At 40.7% G+C, this 16,531-nt stretch overlaps 1 protein-coding gene across 1 annotated transcript in view; it reads right to left on the bottom strand.

Moving 5' to 3' along the window:
* Positions 1-1,516: 1,516 nt before the first annotated feature.
* Positions 1,517-16,531, bottom strand: part of plpp4 (phospholipid phosphatase 4) — a 54,105-nt gene continuing 39,090 nt past the window's right edge. The window contains exons 4-7 of the mRNA XM_085800586.1: positions 15,576-15,639; positions 15,278-15,402; positions 6,328-6,498; positions 1,517-4,796 (exon numbers count right to left, since the gene is read on the bottom strand). Coding sequence (XP_085656712.1) covers positions 4,588-4,796; positions 6,328-6,498; positions 15,278-15,402; positions 15,576-15,639 — 569 coding nt within the window. The 3' untranslated portion in view covers positions 1,517-4,587. The remainder of the gene's footprint in view (positions 4,797-6,327; positions 6,499-15,277; positions 15,403-15,575; positions 15,640-16,531) is intronic.

The raw sequence follows: 16,531 nt of genomic DNA, 5'->3' as shown, positions 1-16,531 counted from the left end.
TTAAAAATCAATTCGTGACTGCAAACTTTATGTAGTTAGCTCAGCTGACAAAGAGCCAGAAAAAAGTCTACAATCTTATTCATCCCTAAGTACTTCTCTAACTTGCTTAATATTCAAATATTATCCATCATTCCTTTAAATTGGGGGTTATTTGATCCTGCCAACAGGAGGACAGATGAAAGAGATGCTGACTGAGAGTTTGCACTGATGAGGGCTACATGTTAGGGGAACAGAGGCTGAGGGCAGACCTTCAGCTCTTTCTTAATGTTCCTAGTTTTTTACTTGGCAGTTGGCACATTAACAGTTAATGTGATTCCTTAATACTTTCCCAGCCTTTTCTGTGGGTCTATGATGACATACATATTTTTTGTGAAAGTCTCTGCATGGATTGTTGAAATCTGGTAGGCTACAGATACAACTACACAGGATGAATTGAAATAACTGGTGATCAACACTGCATCTAGCACCATTATCAGGTTAAAGATGGTATTTGTCCATTTATCACCTGCAGAGTCATTAATTCAATCATCAGTCTCTCAGCTGTAGTTTGTGCTAATTAAGAAATGTTAACCCGGTCATGAACAGTAGCATTCGGGTTGTCTGCATCTTAGCATGCTGACATTAGCGTTCACCTTAAGTTACTACAGCCTCAGACAGTAGTAGGAAGTTAGCATAAGCAACAATTTTGCAACAGTTTACCTATGTACCTTTTTCACTGCTTGCCTTAACCTTGTTCACATGTAAAAAAAAAAAAAAAAACATAAGCATGCGAGCTTAGGCTAATGAGAACAAAACTTGAAAATTAAAGTCCTGGCCCCCATGAAATACAAGTTTTGCCAATATTCAAAAACAAACAGAAACACTAGTAAATAGAAATAACATGAACAATATAGTTGATACACCTCCACAAAAACTTTTTGTTTCAGTGTTATTTATCCATTTGAACAAAGGGCCAGAAGAATCGTGTTCTGTAGCCCAGGGATCAGGTTTTAGTCATTCGGCAGAATGCAATAGAAATGCTTTATCAAGTTAATGTTATTGGCTTGGAAGATTATGTTGATGTTGAATTGCAAGTTGATTTTGGCAAGATCAAGAAATAGCTTGACAAAAAGTAAAGATCAAAGTAATGGCAGAGAGTATTTTGTAACAGATCATTTTAAAATGAATCTATCCTCAGCTTTCACCTTTCAGGAGTTGCCCTCGCCAACATCCTGATTGAATCCTGAAATGAAAAACATTAGGCAGTGATAAGCATACATACGTTTATTGGAAATTCCCTAAACAAGAGTGCAACACAACTGATGCAGAAAAGCACACTTAGAACAGAGTTACATTCACACACACTTCCTCGGCTGCCTCAGTAACACTCTGCAGTCTGACAGGCATAAATTCACTGAACCAAACTTGGGATATACAGTAGCTCATTCAAATGTCCATGATGTAAGACTGTTCATTTGCATATTGTGAATAATCTGGAAACACCAATGATCTGATTAGTGATTTTTTTTTCTTTTTTTCAATCTCAACATCCTCAACTTCAATTTGTTTCCAATGATATGTTGAATCCATGTGTAGCGGTTCAGAGTTCCAGTCACAACGATAAACGCAGGCTCCCACGATGACACTTCGACAAGATACACTAGGCTCCTTTGTTTTCTTCTTAATGGACAGATTTCACACAGCTGCAGTCCTTTACGGTACATAAAGTATATAAACAGCAAAACACAGCTCGAAGAGTTCTCAAGGCCAGACATGCTTATTCATAGAAAACTGTCTTTTCTCACAAATGGAACTGGCATGCCATGAACAAAGATTCTTAAATCTTACACTCGTTATTCTTCAGACACCTATTTATTATAGTTGATAATAATTTCATTATTCTTTGATATTTTTTAGTTACTTTTATTCCTTCAGTCCTCAGGAAGGTGAAATGATTGAACAAAATCACAAAGACGGGTTTGCCCTTGAGCATCTGAATAATAAAAAAAAAAACTGAAATATGTAAAATCTTTTTCGTCTGTAGAAAATCTAACTTTTATTTCAAAATGACACATCCACCGTCTGAAAAAAGTGACGCCTACTTCTAGAAAAGTATCTATAGCACCAAATCAAAACAAATCATGGAATGATTTGAAGGAATCTGTGAAAATAAGAAATCTTTAAAAAGCAAAATTAGATACAGACATGATTTTCTGAACAACTTTTTCATCCAATACACACTGCACCAAAACAAAATGACAAGGTACAAACATCAGGATGTCAAGCAAATGCAGGTTTACAGAACGTACAGTACTGTAATGCGTCTGTGCCACAATCATTTCACCAATAAACCTTACTCAACATGTCAAAGCCTCACAGTCACAGATCTCCAGGCTCATGCTGAAAGACTGAAGAACCAGTAAGCAGGTTACAAACTTCCCTCCAGTCAACTCTCAGAGTCTCTTCAAGTCCCGTCACAGAGTCTGACACGCAGAGTCTAGCACCTCCTCCCTCTCGTGAAACGTTTGTTCTTTGTAAAGTTTCATTTTGTATTGTATTGCATTGGTGTGGGACAGGCCTTTCATAAAAACCTGTGCACACACTCATACGGTTTTCAGAAGCTGCCAATGGGTTGCATTAGTGATAAACAGAGGTGAATTTCAATAAATTACGTTTAAACAAATTCTGAACACAGAGTTTGTTTTATCTTTCTTTCCATGTGCCACGAGCCAAATTGTGCCCAGAATTAAGGTTTTTTTTGTTTTAGTTTTTACAAAAAACGTGTGTTCCTCTGACAGTGGAGACGGACTAATGTAGAAAAAAATAAAATAAAATAAACTAGACTAACATCCTGACAAGATCATAAAATTACAAAACAGCCTTCTACATTTGGCTTGGTGCTCACTTCATATCATGCTGCTCTGATGGGATATCTCATGTTTTTCCTCCCTCACTCCGAGGTGCAAATATATAATCTTTCCCTTCCTCTGTACCATGATTGGGTTGGAGGTAAGCTGAGATTCCCATTAATGTCACAGCAATGGCAGCAGCAAAGACATGGTAACCAAGGCAACAAAATTATCCATCATTTCTAACATAACTTGTAAGAGGCGACAAATTGCTTTGTTGGTGGCAGGGAACCAGTAATCGGGCTATGTGTCATCCCTGTTAATAAAGCATAACAGGGCACATACAACCCATGCGGAAAAAAGCTACAAATCTTTGGTGTCTGCTTCATTTCAGCGCTATGTCCTTAAATTAAGTCTGGAAATATTAATAAATAACAGAACTTTAATGAATGAATAATACATCAAAATCGCTGTCCCGGATTCAAGCCTGTCATCTGCCGAATGCTAGATTGTCTATTTGTGGGGCTGCAGCAGGCTGAAAGCCATTTGCAATGCTTGGGCAGTCCATAGGGCATCTCATATAGTCCTAATGTTCTGATAAGCAGTGGTGGCTGACCTCCCTTAATGAGGATTAATGCAGGATCAGATTGGAGTTTGTGCCTGTCTAGGCACACTTCCGCCAAGCCATTCCCACCTGCCTGTTATTGATTGCACTCATTGAGCTACAATTTGGGTTCATGTCCCTGTGCAACCCCTGGGAACATGTGTTAATGCAGCGGTTGTGAGAAATAAAGTCAGATAGTGACAGCGTGGAGAAAAAGAATGAGGGGGATGGTGATGTCCAGGATTGCACAGGAAAACTGTACAAACCCAAGAGGACATGGAGAGCTGGAATAATAAAAAATAGAGGAAGGTAGAATAGTAACAGGTGTTTAGAGGGGTTGGGAAACATTGTATACCAGCTTGACTTGGACCAGTGCTTTTCTCCAGAGTGTATTGGTGCTATATTTATCATTATGTTGCTATGGACAACCACAATTATTAAAAGCAAAGAAGATATGAATCTACAGTAGTGACCAGTGCCCTCCAGAGTTAAACCAACACATTGGTGCCCTCTGAAAGTGCAGCATATCTGACTTTCCAGCTGAAATGCACTGAATATCAGAGGTTTATTTTTCTGGTACTACTGTAGTTTCAATCAAATTTGATGCTTAGTGTCACATCTAATAACTTATATTTAAATCTTTTAATTAATGAGTGATCTCATGGTTTGATTGCTGTGACATTTCATGGGATTTCTCGAGTCCCCCCAACTTTCTGTCTTCACCTTTTAATTGGCAAACTTTAAATATACTCAACCATGAAACAAGCCACATCCCTTATTAAGCAAAAATACCAATAGCACTGTAAATATTTTAATCTTCCTTCACAGCCATTAGTGAGACTTGTTTCCTCAGGTTTTTAACATGTTTTTCACTCTTCCCTCTCAGTGGTGATGTCCCATATTTGTAGGTTCCTCTCATACATCACATCTAAATATAGACTTTCACGGCTGCTGAGCAAGAACCGGATATAAAAAAACAAAACAAAAAGGTATGTAGGTGCCGCCGAGACTGGGTGCAACACTATGGTGATGGGGAGGTGGGTGTATTTCTGTCCACTGGAATGTATACGAGGCCCCAGTCAGTCACTGGGAATGGGGGAGCGGGCTCGGTGGTTTGGTGAGGGTGTTGGGGGGAGTCTCGACGGTGGCCACTAGTCATACTGGCCCTTCAGTTAAACCCTCCAGGGGCAGGGTGGTGGCATTGTCAGTGGGTTGCGGGTCGTCCTGGGGGTGCGAGGTCGGGTGGGCGGCGGCAGTCAGACTGGCGTAAGGCAGGTGGCAGTCCGTGTGCAGGAAGGGTGGGTAGTGCTGGCGGTAGCAGAAGTACGCAAACAGCAACCCAATCACTCCTCCAACAAAGGCGTCTGCAACGTCACAAAAACACATATATTTTAAGGTATGCATCTATATTTAATTTTAGCCTATGTGGAGGCAGAGAAACAACACTTGTTCTCATAATGAACACAATTAATTAGGCGTTACTGTATGTGCTATGGGGCTTCATCGAGCATTGGTCATGCCTGGTTAGTTTGGAGTTTGCTGAACGTAAACTGAAAGGCAAAGTGATGAATTACTTCTACTGAGCATTTGCCTTTGGACATGCTGTCTCTGACACTTTGTCATCTATACTGAACAGTTTCATATAATGCCTTACTCCCTTTCAGCTACTATACATCATACAATATCACACTGGCATGCTGAATATTAAGCCTATATTGTTGGGTATAGATCAAAATGACATCACCAGCTGGTTGCTGCGGCAGCTGAAGGAGAACCTCGCATAATATCAGCTCCTTTTATTTTCTCCTTATGGGTGAACTAAAACACTGTATAACATCGAATTCCTCCGTTCAAGAACCTTTCAGTGCATGATCCTGCTCTGTGAATGTTTCATTGACTCCTGTCGAGTGCTTTTACTTTGGTGGCTTCACTGAGACAGTGATTGGAAGGCCAGCCTTTCCCTGTGGAGGACAGACCGTACCTTCAAAGTGCCTCCAAAGGGATGGTGAGAATATTGGTATCAATCAAGCATGGCTCAGCAGCTAGGCTAATGGGAGCTCCCAGCTTGTGTTTACACTGGGTCCTCACAAGTTTAATGGACTGCACTGTTGCTGATCTCCCAGCAGACTGGGGAGAAGGAGGAGAAAACCTAAGTGTACAGCTAAGGAATACTGAGAGCAGCCACAAAGCCGTAAGCTTGCCTGTTACTACTGTATAATGATACTGTATGTAAATAAATCCTGGTTGTTAAAACAGTTGTCTGTTTGGTTGTTGCCCTGCTCACCAGAAGCATATGGCTCTCTAAAACTAATTAACACTTTATGACAGAGCTGTCATCACATTACCACATACTGTCTCCCACACCCTTCACACGTAGGCATTCTATTCCATCCAAGTCTCCCTCCAGTTCTTTCAGAGCAAATATGAAAAACTGAAGCTTGTAATTATAATTTTCTTCCCAGGCTGCTGAATTAAATGCTACCTCACTGTCATCTGAGGCAGTTTTCAGGAAATCAAAACCTGCCATTATACTGTGTGTGACAGAAAGTCTCATAAGATGCAATTTTTGAATCTTTTGGGAAAATAAGCAGGCTGCTCAATCTGAATAAATGTATGTGCATGTTTTGAGGGCCTTCCTAAGTTTGTCAGTCATGCTGATTAAGATAAAAATCTGTAACGCTGTTGGAAATATAAACATCATCCAGAGTTTGCTTTATAAATTCTATATATTATATTAAAAATGCCTTGAGCAAGGTGTGATGGAAAGTTCTGCACAGCAACACTTGTCTGGCTGACACACATGGATTTAACTTTGAGTGGAGAATATGCAGCATTTATTTCACAGTCGGCACAGATGAATGATGAGTGTGTTGTGTGTGCAGCAGTTAGGTAGACCTTGCCAGTGGTGTTTGTAGTCGCAGGTCCGAGACAATGCAATCATCATGGCGCTGTAGAGAGGCAGCACCATGGCGCAGAGACGCCAGCTACGCCCTCGACCCTGATCCGTGAAACACTGCAGCTTCCCGGCCAGGTAGAAGGAGGTGAAGCCAAGACCAGAGAACGCAACTAACAAGCACAGAAGTGGGCGGACAAAGAGAAAGAAGACAAGGATGTCAAGACGGAGTGTTACATTCAACATTGAGATTGAAAACTCTCATCCTCTCTGTGACAATTCCTCTTGTTCATCAGCGAAGTCATCAACCGTGACCGCGTGTCAGGGAGCTGTCTTGTAAAACTCACCGACACGACATGATGGGCAAGTCTTCAACAAGCAATGCTGACAAGTAAGTAAAGAAGACAACATTTCAGACAGAAAACACACAATGAAGGAGACAGATGGGAGTTGTACAGCTTGTCCACTGCCACCCACATGCAGGTAAACTCACTGAGAGACAAAACTTCAGTCGACTCAGGCAAATATCTCCACACTAATTTCACTGTGTGTGACAGGTGCCTGAGAGCCGGCGAGGGTAAACAGACAGCCGCATCAACACACTTGCAGAGCACTACCCACACACTGGAGGAGACTTGTTTAGCAATGTACATACTCCGATGTGGAGTATGTGGCACAAGTGAGCGTCCCTGAGCCAATAACTGTTACAAAATGAGCTTCTCAGTGGCTGGTTCTTGCAAACAAAGATAAGAAAGGAACTGTCAGTCCCAAATTATACCACATTACTACATTAGTGTGGAGTTGATGCATAATATTCAGTTAGTTTCGACAGCTCTCCTCTGCACAGGCACACCAATGGTTTGACAACCTGAGGCCATAGTGAATAAACCCCTGCCTGAGAAGGAAATGTGACTGAGCTGCTGGCCACGCTGTGCTGGGAGTGGGAGTGAGGGGGGGGGTAGTTTCATAGTGGTTTGTGTAAGAGAAACAGCGGTGGTCTAACCATATGAATTAAAAGTTGTGTCATGAAGCCATAAAAAGGTGGCGCTGAGCTATGGGGTCATTAGTTTACTGCTGCAGCAGGCGCAAACAGCACACATTAGCAGCCATCAGCTGCCCATTTGTCACTCAAGCGACAAGCCGGCCAAGAATACTAAGGACGGTGGGACACGTGTGCAGCCTGTAGATAGACAGGAAGGATGGTGAGAAAGAAGAGGCAGAAAGTCCACCTGTCGCAGCGCTTGAAAGAGTTGATTCCAATAAAAACTCAGCATTCTCCATTAGGCAATTTACACCAATATATTGGATGTCTGGGACAGGCTGATATGGGTTTAATTTAAAGAAGAAAAAAAAGAAGTCATACAATGTCACCTACCTAATGTATTTCCCTTACTGCATTCTACTGTAATTGTAAAATCTACCCATGCATTGAGTTCCTCAGCAGGACTGAATGTAATGTGTAATGGATTTTGGCACAGTACGTTTCCTTGTTGTTGCTACCAAACCCTTGTATGTCTGCTGTAACATCTGGCACAAAGTTATAATGTGGAGCTGTTGCATCAGACCTGTTGTTGCAGCACATTGTTGTACACCCTGCTAACTGTTGCTGACAAGCCTTGTCAAAGTCACCTGTGTTTTTGTACCAGCTCATTTCTCACCCCCATCATGAGTGGTCACAGGTTAGCATAGCAAGCTGTGGCAGACTGTAATGAAGGATGCAAGGGTGTATGGATACATGGACATATAAACAGAATACAGTATAATAGAATAATAATAATAATAATAATAATAAAGACTGTATGTGTTTTCAGGTTACCAATCAGTGAGTGGATATAAAGTCCTCACCTCTCATCTCAATCTCATCAAGCTGAATCTCATCAACACTGGAACTTAAAGGGATAGTAGCATTTTTTTTTAAAGTGGGGTTGTATGATCTACAAATAGCCCCTAAGTACTTTGATTGCAGTAGAAGACTCTCTACACTCCTCCCGTTAGCAACGCCAGCCCATAGCCCTGCCCAGAGATTTACAACATACATTGTTGTGAATGGACCCAAAGAAACGGCCTATTTTCGCTGCCTAAAAGAGGTTTTACGTGAAAAAAAAATACACAGTTCCATTGTTCGCTATAATATAATTTTTTCCAGCCCTTCAAGGTGCAGGAAAAACACAGTTTTTATTTGGACCAACAATGTATGTTGTAAATCTCTGGGCAGGGCTATGGGCTGGCGTTGCTAACGGGAGGAGTGCAGAGAGTCTTCTACTGCAATTAAAGTACTTAGGGGCTATTTGTAGATCATACAACCCCACTTTAAAAAAAATGCTACTATCCCTTTAAGTGAAAACACTCACATTACCTGGTCCAAAATAATAATGAAACAAAAAAGCTTTAAAACAAAGGAATAGCAGGGAGCAGCTCAGGCACAGTGGTGCTTTCAGCTAAATTGTCTCCACCTCTCAACATGTGCACAATGACAACACTAAGAGACTGATGTTTAATGGGTATAATTTCTGTAGTAAAGCCTGGGAGCATACTAACATTTTCTAATTAGCATTAAAACTCAAGCGCAGCAACAGTTGATGAGATTTTTGATTAGTATGCATGCAGGGTGACCCACACAGCTCTGCAAACCTGATGTTTCCTGTAGCAGATACACATTTTGAGTCAGTGGCATCAAAATATTCTGTAGCTAGCTGTCAATCAAAAGTTGATAGTAAGCTACTGTACACAAGTTCACACACCAACAAGCATCTTACGGTACCTGTTGGTAAGAAAAGGAAAAGGAGGAGAAGTCTGATCAATCGTAGCACCAAATAAATGTTCCTTGACTGCTCTCACATACTAAATTGGAAGAATATTCACAGCAAGAATGATTGACAAATGTCATATGCAACAACATTTCAAGAGCTGAAAAGCAAAGCCATGGAAATTCAGTGAAAGCCACTGGGAGGGCTGCTCATGTCATCATATCTCCAGACTTCCCCATTAAAATATTAATGTTGATATCAGTCATCAAGGATCAGCAGTTAATAACTGAACATTAAATATATTTTCACAGATTTGGCAAGTCAGTTAATTAAAAGAGATCAAATTGCAACAAGTATATCTCCAAGTAAAAAATAACATGAAGTACTTTTTTGTTGATGTTCGGAGGAAGAGATGTGCTGAGTTAATATTTGATATACTGTATGACAGTAATGGATTAAAAAGAAGAAAGTACGCACACACGCACACACGCACATGGACACACAAGACAACACATTACATTCAAACTTTCAAGCTCAGTTCATCGGCCCAGCGGCCTCTGTAGGTCATGACTGAGTTCTTCAGCCTCACCATCCCTCAGCACCCATTCATCTCACTTCTGAGTGAAGCGAACTCTCCACATTTCCAATCACACAGCAGCTCCCATCATTCATTTTTACAGCTCTAACCATGCCTAAGATGATTACATTATTCATTTGGAAAGACATGACTAAATTATCCATGATATCCACGACCGAGTAAGCTGAGTGAACATTTAAACTCGCAGCAGTTTTACATGAGAAGATGACACATTTGCTAGACACCTTTTTGCAGCGTCTGCAGTGCTGATCCCTCATCACTTAAACATAGACAGCACTTTCATAACACAGATAGAAACACACTTATTTATTAATCACAATGTGCAATTTCAATTTCCTACTTTATTTTGTGTACTGTTCTCACAGAAATAAAACAGAGGAAACAAAGCTCAGAAAAGCACAATGTTTACTTCAAATACTAACTGCTTAATCAATTAAAGAAACTATCATAATTAGTTAGTTGACAGGTTAGTTTAAGACTCTAAAATCCAGCTAATGATCTATTTATTGAGCTTTTTTTCTGATTGTGAAGTAATCAAGACAGATATACAGTATATACTGTAACTCTCCCTGTTTGGTCTTTTGACCTGTTTGGTCTTTTGACCTGTTTTGTAACAGAGATACAATGAGGTTAGACAAAATGGTTTTTGAATGACTACAGTATGTTATATGAAAGGAAATGGGGCATTGTAACAGGAAACATCCTTTATTCCCATACAACATACAACCAAGATGTTTGCAGACACAGACAACACCTGGAGTGTTGCACTAATAGAAATGCTTTGGCCGTATAAATAATACATGAGCAGGGACAGCTACTATGTATTTCCCACACATGCCCAAAGAGCCGCTGAAACATTTCACATTTCAATGTGTGAAATTAGCATAATTAACTAAGCCGGTGTATTTGCAGCGGTGGGATTACACAGCGAAAATGAGGTGTAGTCTGTAATCAGTGAATGGTGCTCCCCCAGAGGCAGCAGGAGTCCCAGAAAGGCCAGAGGACAGCAGGGAGGCCAGCAAAGAAGAAAACACCATGGTAATGAATCCACTTAATGCATTTTAAAAACCTTGGAAAATAATTCCCCTTAGACTAAACAAAGATGCCTAATGAGAGTGATGAGTGCAGTGTGATTGCTTTTTTCATCTTCAAAACAAGCACAAAGTTTACTCAGAAGTTGTGAGTGAAGAGGAACCAAGCCTGATTGCGCTTTTTAAGCAGAACATGGAGGAGGGGCTCTGTAAACATCACAGAAATTAGACAAAGATTCAGAAAGGTAGAGGGGGAAAAAATGTTTCAGAACAAGACGTGATTAATAAACCAGTAATTCAATGTGCCTGCAGGTACATCATGAAGGCTCATCAAATCTCTCACTTGTTGAGAAGCTATGAAAAAATATCTCTCTGACAGCAGAGGCATGGGACTGTAACACCATCTAAAATAGGCTGTCACAAAATGTCAACTTCGTAGCTAGGGACGGTAGACTACGTCTTATTATTAGAGTCTTTATTTGCATTTTGGGAGAACAATGATTGCTGTAAACATGCGGAGCATGCAAATAACATTTTGTTATTAAATCTTCATTAAGTTTGATGTGTGGTTCTTCTTATATGTAATGTTTTCTAATAATTGGTTACCAGCTTTCTGGAGATGCATGCCGTGTCTAAAGAGGTGGCCCAGCATGATAAATTGAAATGGGTCTCCTAGGGGTCATAGATTTTACATATGTAAAGATTTTGCATAGATACGGCTTCTGAAATCTTTCAGCTATGGACTACAATGAAATTGCTGATAATTTTCCTGGCACTAATATAATGGAGGTCAAACTTTCATCAGTCCAATGTTTCAAGTTAAAAAAATGTTTTCAACCCTTACCCGAACGACATTAACCAAAACAACTGTATTTGTTAATTGGTAAATGCTAACAAGCTTAGGATGAGGAACAACACACACCGTAATTGTAGAGGTGCTGGCGATGGATGAAGCTGAGAAAAGGAAAGAAGAACGGCACACACTCAGCTCCAGTTGCAGAGATATATTTGACAAGGTTTCGGCCAAGGCCTTTGTCAAGTCAAAACGCTAACAAGCTAACACTGTGACACATTCACAACAGCATAAACTGAGTTGTCACACTACTTTAAGCTTTGTCAGTACTTTTTATGTGCTTCTACTGTATGTGCTCACATTTACTGTATTGTATTACTGATGACTTCCCAAAAAAACATAATCTTATTTGTTTCTGTTGTCAGTCATACGAGTTTGAGATATGAGGGCTGAAACGTGGTCACCTGAGATTGCACCTTTACTCTCCAAAGTCATTGACATTGACTGACTGAATTGCCACACACATAAATGTGTTTTCTGTTAAATTCTGTTGAATTGATCACTGAGACAGAAGGTTTAGCAAGAGAGTATCCACAACATATTGCCTTCTTCTGGGTAACACAGTTGCTTCTCTGCCAGTGAACACAGTAGAGAGAGGACGAAAGTACTTGCACTGACTCATTTTGAAAGAGAAATGGCTAGTAGGGAAACTGCAACTCAGTCAGTCAGTCAGTCAGTCAGTCAGTCAGTCAGTCAGTCAGTCAGAGAAAGATATAGGCCTGGATGTGTTGTCACAGTCCAGCAGCAACTGTTATCATTAGGAGCTGTTGAAAATATGGTTTAGAGTGAATCCAGGAAGAACACTTTTTCTTTTAAACCACATGTTTGATTTGAAGAGGGGACTTATGCTTTGGTTAGAGCCTCTGCAAAGTGTAGTAATTTGGGGAATGCCACTCTTTAGTGCCTTCCTAACCTCTTATTTCTGGTGTAATATCTATCAGTGAACAACCTGACCACACACACAGACATAAAAGTGTCCAATCACTGGCAGTAGTGGTTATGTTTTCTGTCTCCCAGCCTTTCCCACTCTCCTCCTCCTGCTTTGACCTCTGATCCCAGCAGGGACCAATGGGAGACGCCTTTGACCACAAGTAATGCATATTAACCAACCACTTGGGCACCAAGGCTGTTCATCCATTAACATACAAAAGCCAACAGGAGCTCATTATTAGCACAGAATAATCGCTGCACTCTTACAGCAGCTGTTCTTCAACCCCTCTCCACACTCCAGTCACGATGAGGTGCATCTAAGTGAGTAAGCACATGAGAGTACACTTCACACTAGTGCAGTTTTCTCCCTCTAGATGCTGAACTAATATGATAGACATTCCGAGCTATGCCTAATTTAATACAGATAGTTACGTGTAAGTGAAAGGAGCAATGTGAAGATTCACAGATGTGATTAGGTTTGTCTCACAGGATTCATTTAGGCATGGGAAGGAATGTATGAGATGAAGATGGCAGATGGTTTCCAAAAGTGCACATTAATTGATCATATCTAATGGCTTAATATGCACAGGGGGAGATGGTGTAATGAATAAGAATAAGAGGGAGACAATTTACAGCTACTGCCATAGGGCCTGCTCGCTTTACTGCTGTGAATATTGGTGCAGTGGGTTCGGGGGAGTTTGTATTTATCTGTTTGTTTTTCTCTTTCTGGGAACTGTCTCCTCCAATCTCTGTTATTCTGTTACTTTGCTACGAGGTGAGGAAAAGAAATCTAATCACAGAGAATCTGAGCAGCCTTAGAAACGCAATAATAGTTTGTGTGCTTTAAAAAAACAGCTGCCACGAAACACTGAAGTTGGGTGTGTATTTATTATTTAATTCTGGCTGATTTTGATGGATTAGTTTGGGTTATCTGTTTACCATTCATGCAGATTATATAGCATCTATTGGGAGAGTCTGTAAATGCAAGGTTTCTTTTTTTATTTATCGTCCGTCTCTTGGGCCTCACACCAGCCAGAAGTGATGTTTCATTATGTCCGGATGCCACTTTGAGTAAGGCTTCATTCATGCCTCTCATCTGTCTGGCCCTATTCCCTGTCCATTGCCACATGAGTCTGGTTAAAAGCTCTGTATATTTTGCATGGTCCAACAAGCGTTGTCCTGGTGTAAAGGGACACAGACAGGAAATTGGATTTCTTCGTCTCTCTCTCTAGACACGGTGGCATATGGGTGCTTCTTGTGCCCCCGTCGCATGGCTCTCTCAATCACTTCCTCACTCACAGTACAACATAAGGCTATTAGAGCTGCCGTGCAGATGAATGTAATCCATACACAGTGCTGCAGTGAATTATGGGGCAATGTCCCTCTCTGCTTTTTCTAATGGGACTGAGCCAGCACTTCAAAGCATTTCTCTTTTAAGGCAGGTGTCTGAGAAGCTGTTAGTGTGCAACTTTGAAATTACGCTAAAACAAGATTTGGACTAAAACTGGATCAGAAAATTTCATCCCACTTTTATATCAATGAAAACATTTACTATCTACGCCATCCCATCTATTATACCATCTTGCCATCCTATGTTAGCACACAAAGACCAATTAGTCCCATGTTTCATTTAACTGTGAGTCGAGGCAGTCACACTCACAGCAGGATGGCAATTAAAAGCATTCACAAACCACTGAACAAGCGCCGCTTCCTTGCACTTGCGCTTCCGATCTCTACCTCCCAAGAATCCTTCTTTTATAAACTCACATCAAACATTCATGGTTTAATTAAAATACTTAAACTTGAGTTCAAGATGTTCATAGTGACTTTGTTTTTCACGTCTTTTAACCTGTGCCAGTTAAAATCTTCAGTTGGACGCCACCACTTGCTTATTTACACAATCCGGTCGTACTTCTACATAATTACCTTGTTAAGTGTGAATGTGAATCTAGAGAGGAAATGTAAGAAGAATTTTGAACAAAAGCAAACATTATAAATATCAAGAGTTCCACATTTGGGGCACAGCTCACTGGAGGATATAAAGATATAATTTTCATTTTGCATAATAGATAGCAGGAGGTTCAGTGTAACTCCAGTGTAAGTATTTTATTGCTGATGGTGTTTTTGTTGGACTTTTCTGAGATGCATATTCACTAGAGCAGGAAAGAAGAGACACTTCAAAGCCACTCAGTCAGTATATTCTACGTTCAATGGCAGCAAGGTCACTAAGCGATGTTCTCGGAGATGTATTGTCTTGCATGCATGCAAGCTTTACATGCCCGATGCAGCACATAATGCCGAGGGTTTATTCAACACAGTAGACTCTCCATGCATAACGCTTAACATTCATCTGCAGGACAACAGAAAAACATGTGAATTATTTAACACGCTGCTGAAGTGAAAACAGCTTGGAGAGCAATATGGTCGAAAAGATGTCCCGCGCCCCACATTGGTCTGCTCAACTGAACACAGCACGAACTCCAGCGCTCATTCACCCCGTCAACAAGATTGAATGCGCTCAACTCAATCGACCAAATCCATAAGCATCTTAACAAGCTCCCCCGGGATGTGCAAATTGAATGACCACTCATTGCCACTTTGTGATGTGAATTAAGCACTTTGTTACAGCATTTTCTATTTGTGCGTAATGTTGTTCAGACCGTCAAGATCAACTGAGCAAACAAGCACAGGTGTGTGTCGATTTAATAAGTCAGAGTGTGCGTTCTGATATATCCTGGCTTTGTGTTGACAGGTGCTGTCACTGATCCGCTTGTACTGATGACTGATACTCACAGGAGGAATGGCTGCTGGGGAAGCTCTTGCGTCCCTCTGAGACAAGATCTGGATCCCCGGTGCACAGCATCCTCGCATTCAGTTTTCCGTCTGGGAAACAGCGCTGAAAATAATCGGGCCTGGGTCTGGAAATCAAACACGGATGGTTTATATGTGCTCGGTAGAGAAAATTCCTTCTGCTTGTCAAACATCTAGTAAGCCATAAATCTAGTAAGTGAAAGAAGTGGGATCTTCAGAGCCCGCAACCACTTAGCATCACTGTCAGAGCCTGTGAAAGGCCTCAGTTTGTTTAACATACCTGCCAACAATCAACTTGATGGTGTTTGTGAAGACTCCATTAAGTGCGAGAGCCAGGGACACAGCTGGAGGTGAAGGGAGAGAGACACGGTCAAATTAGCATCTCAGCACACAGAGGTTCATTGATGGGGCAGATTAGATTGACGCAGCATTTTCAATATGATTAACATTCCTAAAAAAGTAATGCGCATTAAAATAATTAATTTTACTGTCAGTGAATTGCTGTTTCTGGCAGGTTAGCCACATACAATACTGTACAAATAACTGCCAATTAGGTTCATAGGAATTCCCTTTGCAGATGGACAGATGGTTGTCTGGTTTTATGTGTGAAACAGACTTTCATAATTGTAGCAGCAGTAGGAGGAGAGTTTTAAACACAACACAGATAACAGACACACACAAGACAAGAATTACCATCTTAAGATGCACACTTCCACCGACTAGTCCAGGGTTTATTATTGTGTTACGCTTAGAGTTATGGCTGCAGTGACCTTTAACCTTTCACCGCCAAAATCTAATCAGCTCATCCTTGAGTTAAAGTGAACATTTATACTCAATTTCAAGTGATCACAAACTGTCACTGAGATAACACGGCTGTAGCTGGATAGAATGCATGAGAATTGACCAACACCTTTCAATGCTGTTATATTGTTTGCTGCGTTCATCATCTATGTTTTGTGTGTTGATCTACGTAGTTTGAAGGAAAAGTCAAGAGATCTGATGCTATCACAAATCCTGAAATCCTGCAGTGGGAAATGAAAGTCTGTACCAAATTTCACGCCAATCAATTTCATGCCACAAATAATGTTGAACCTCACAGTGGTGCCTCAGCACAACTGCGTGTGATTGGACAAAGTTTCAAAGCAATTCATGCCATGGTTGTTGAGATATTTCATGTTGAATCAAAGTGATGAACCAATCAACCGACAGACTGATCCACCGCCAGTAAAAAAAAAA

This window comes from Trachurus japonicus, chromosome 15 (assembly GCF_045865225.1).
Source record: "Trachurus japonicus isolate A0001 chromosome 15, Traja_1.0".
In the NCBI taxonomy this organism is placed as follows: domain Eukaryota; kingdom Metazoa; phylum Chordata; class Actinopteri; order Carangiformes; family Carangidae; genus Trachurus; species Trachurus japonicus.
Note: the sequence above shows the minus strand (reverse complement) of the source record. Positions and strands in the feature narration are given on the sequence as shown.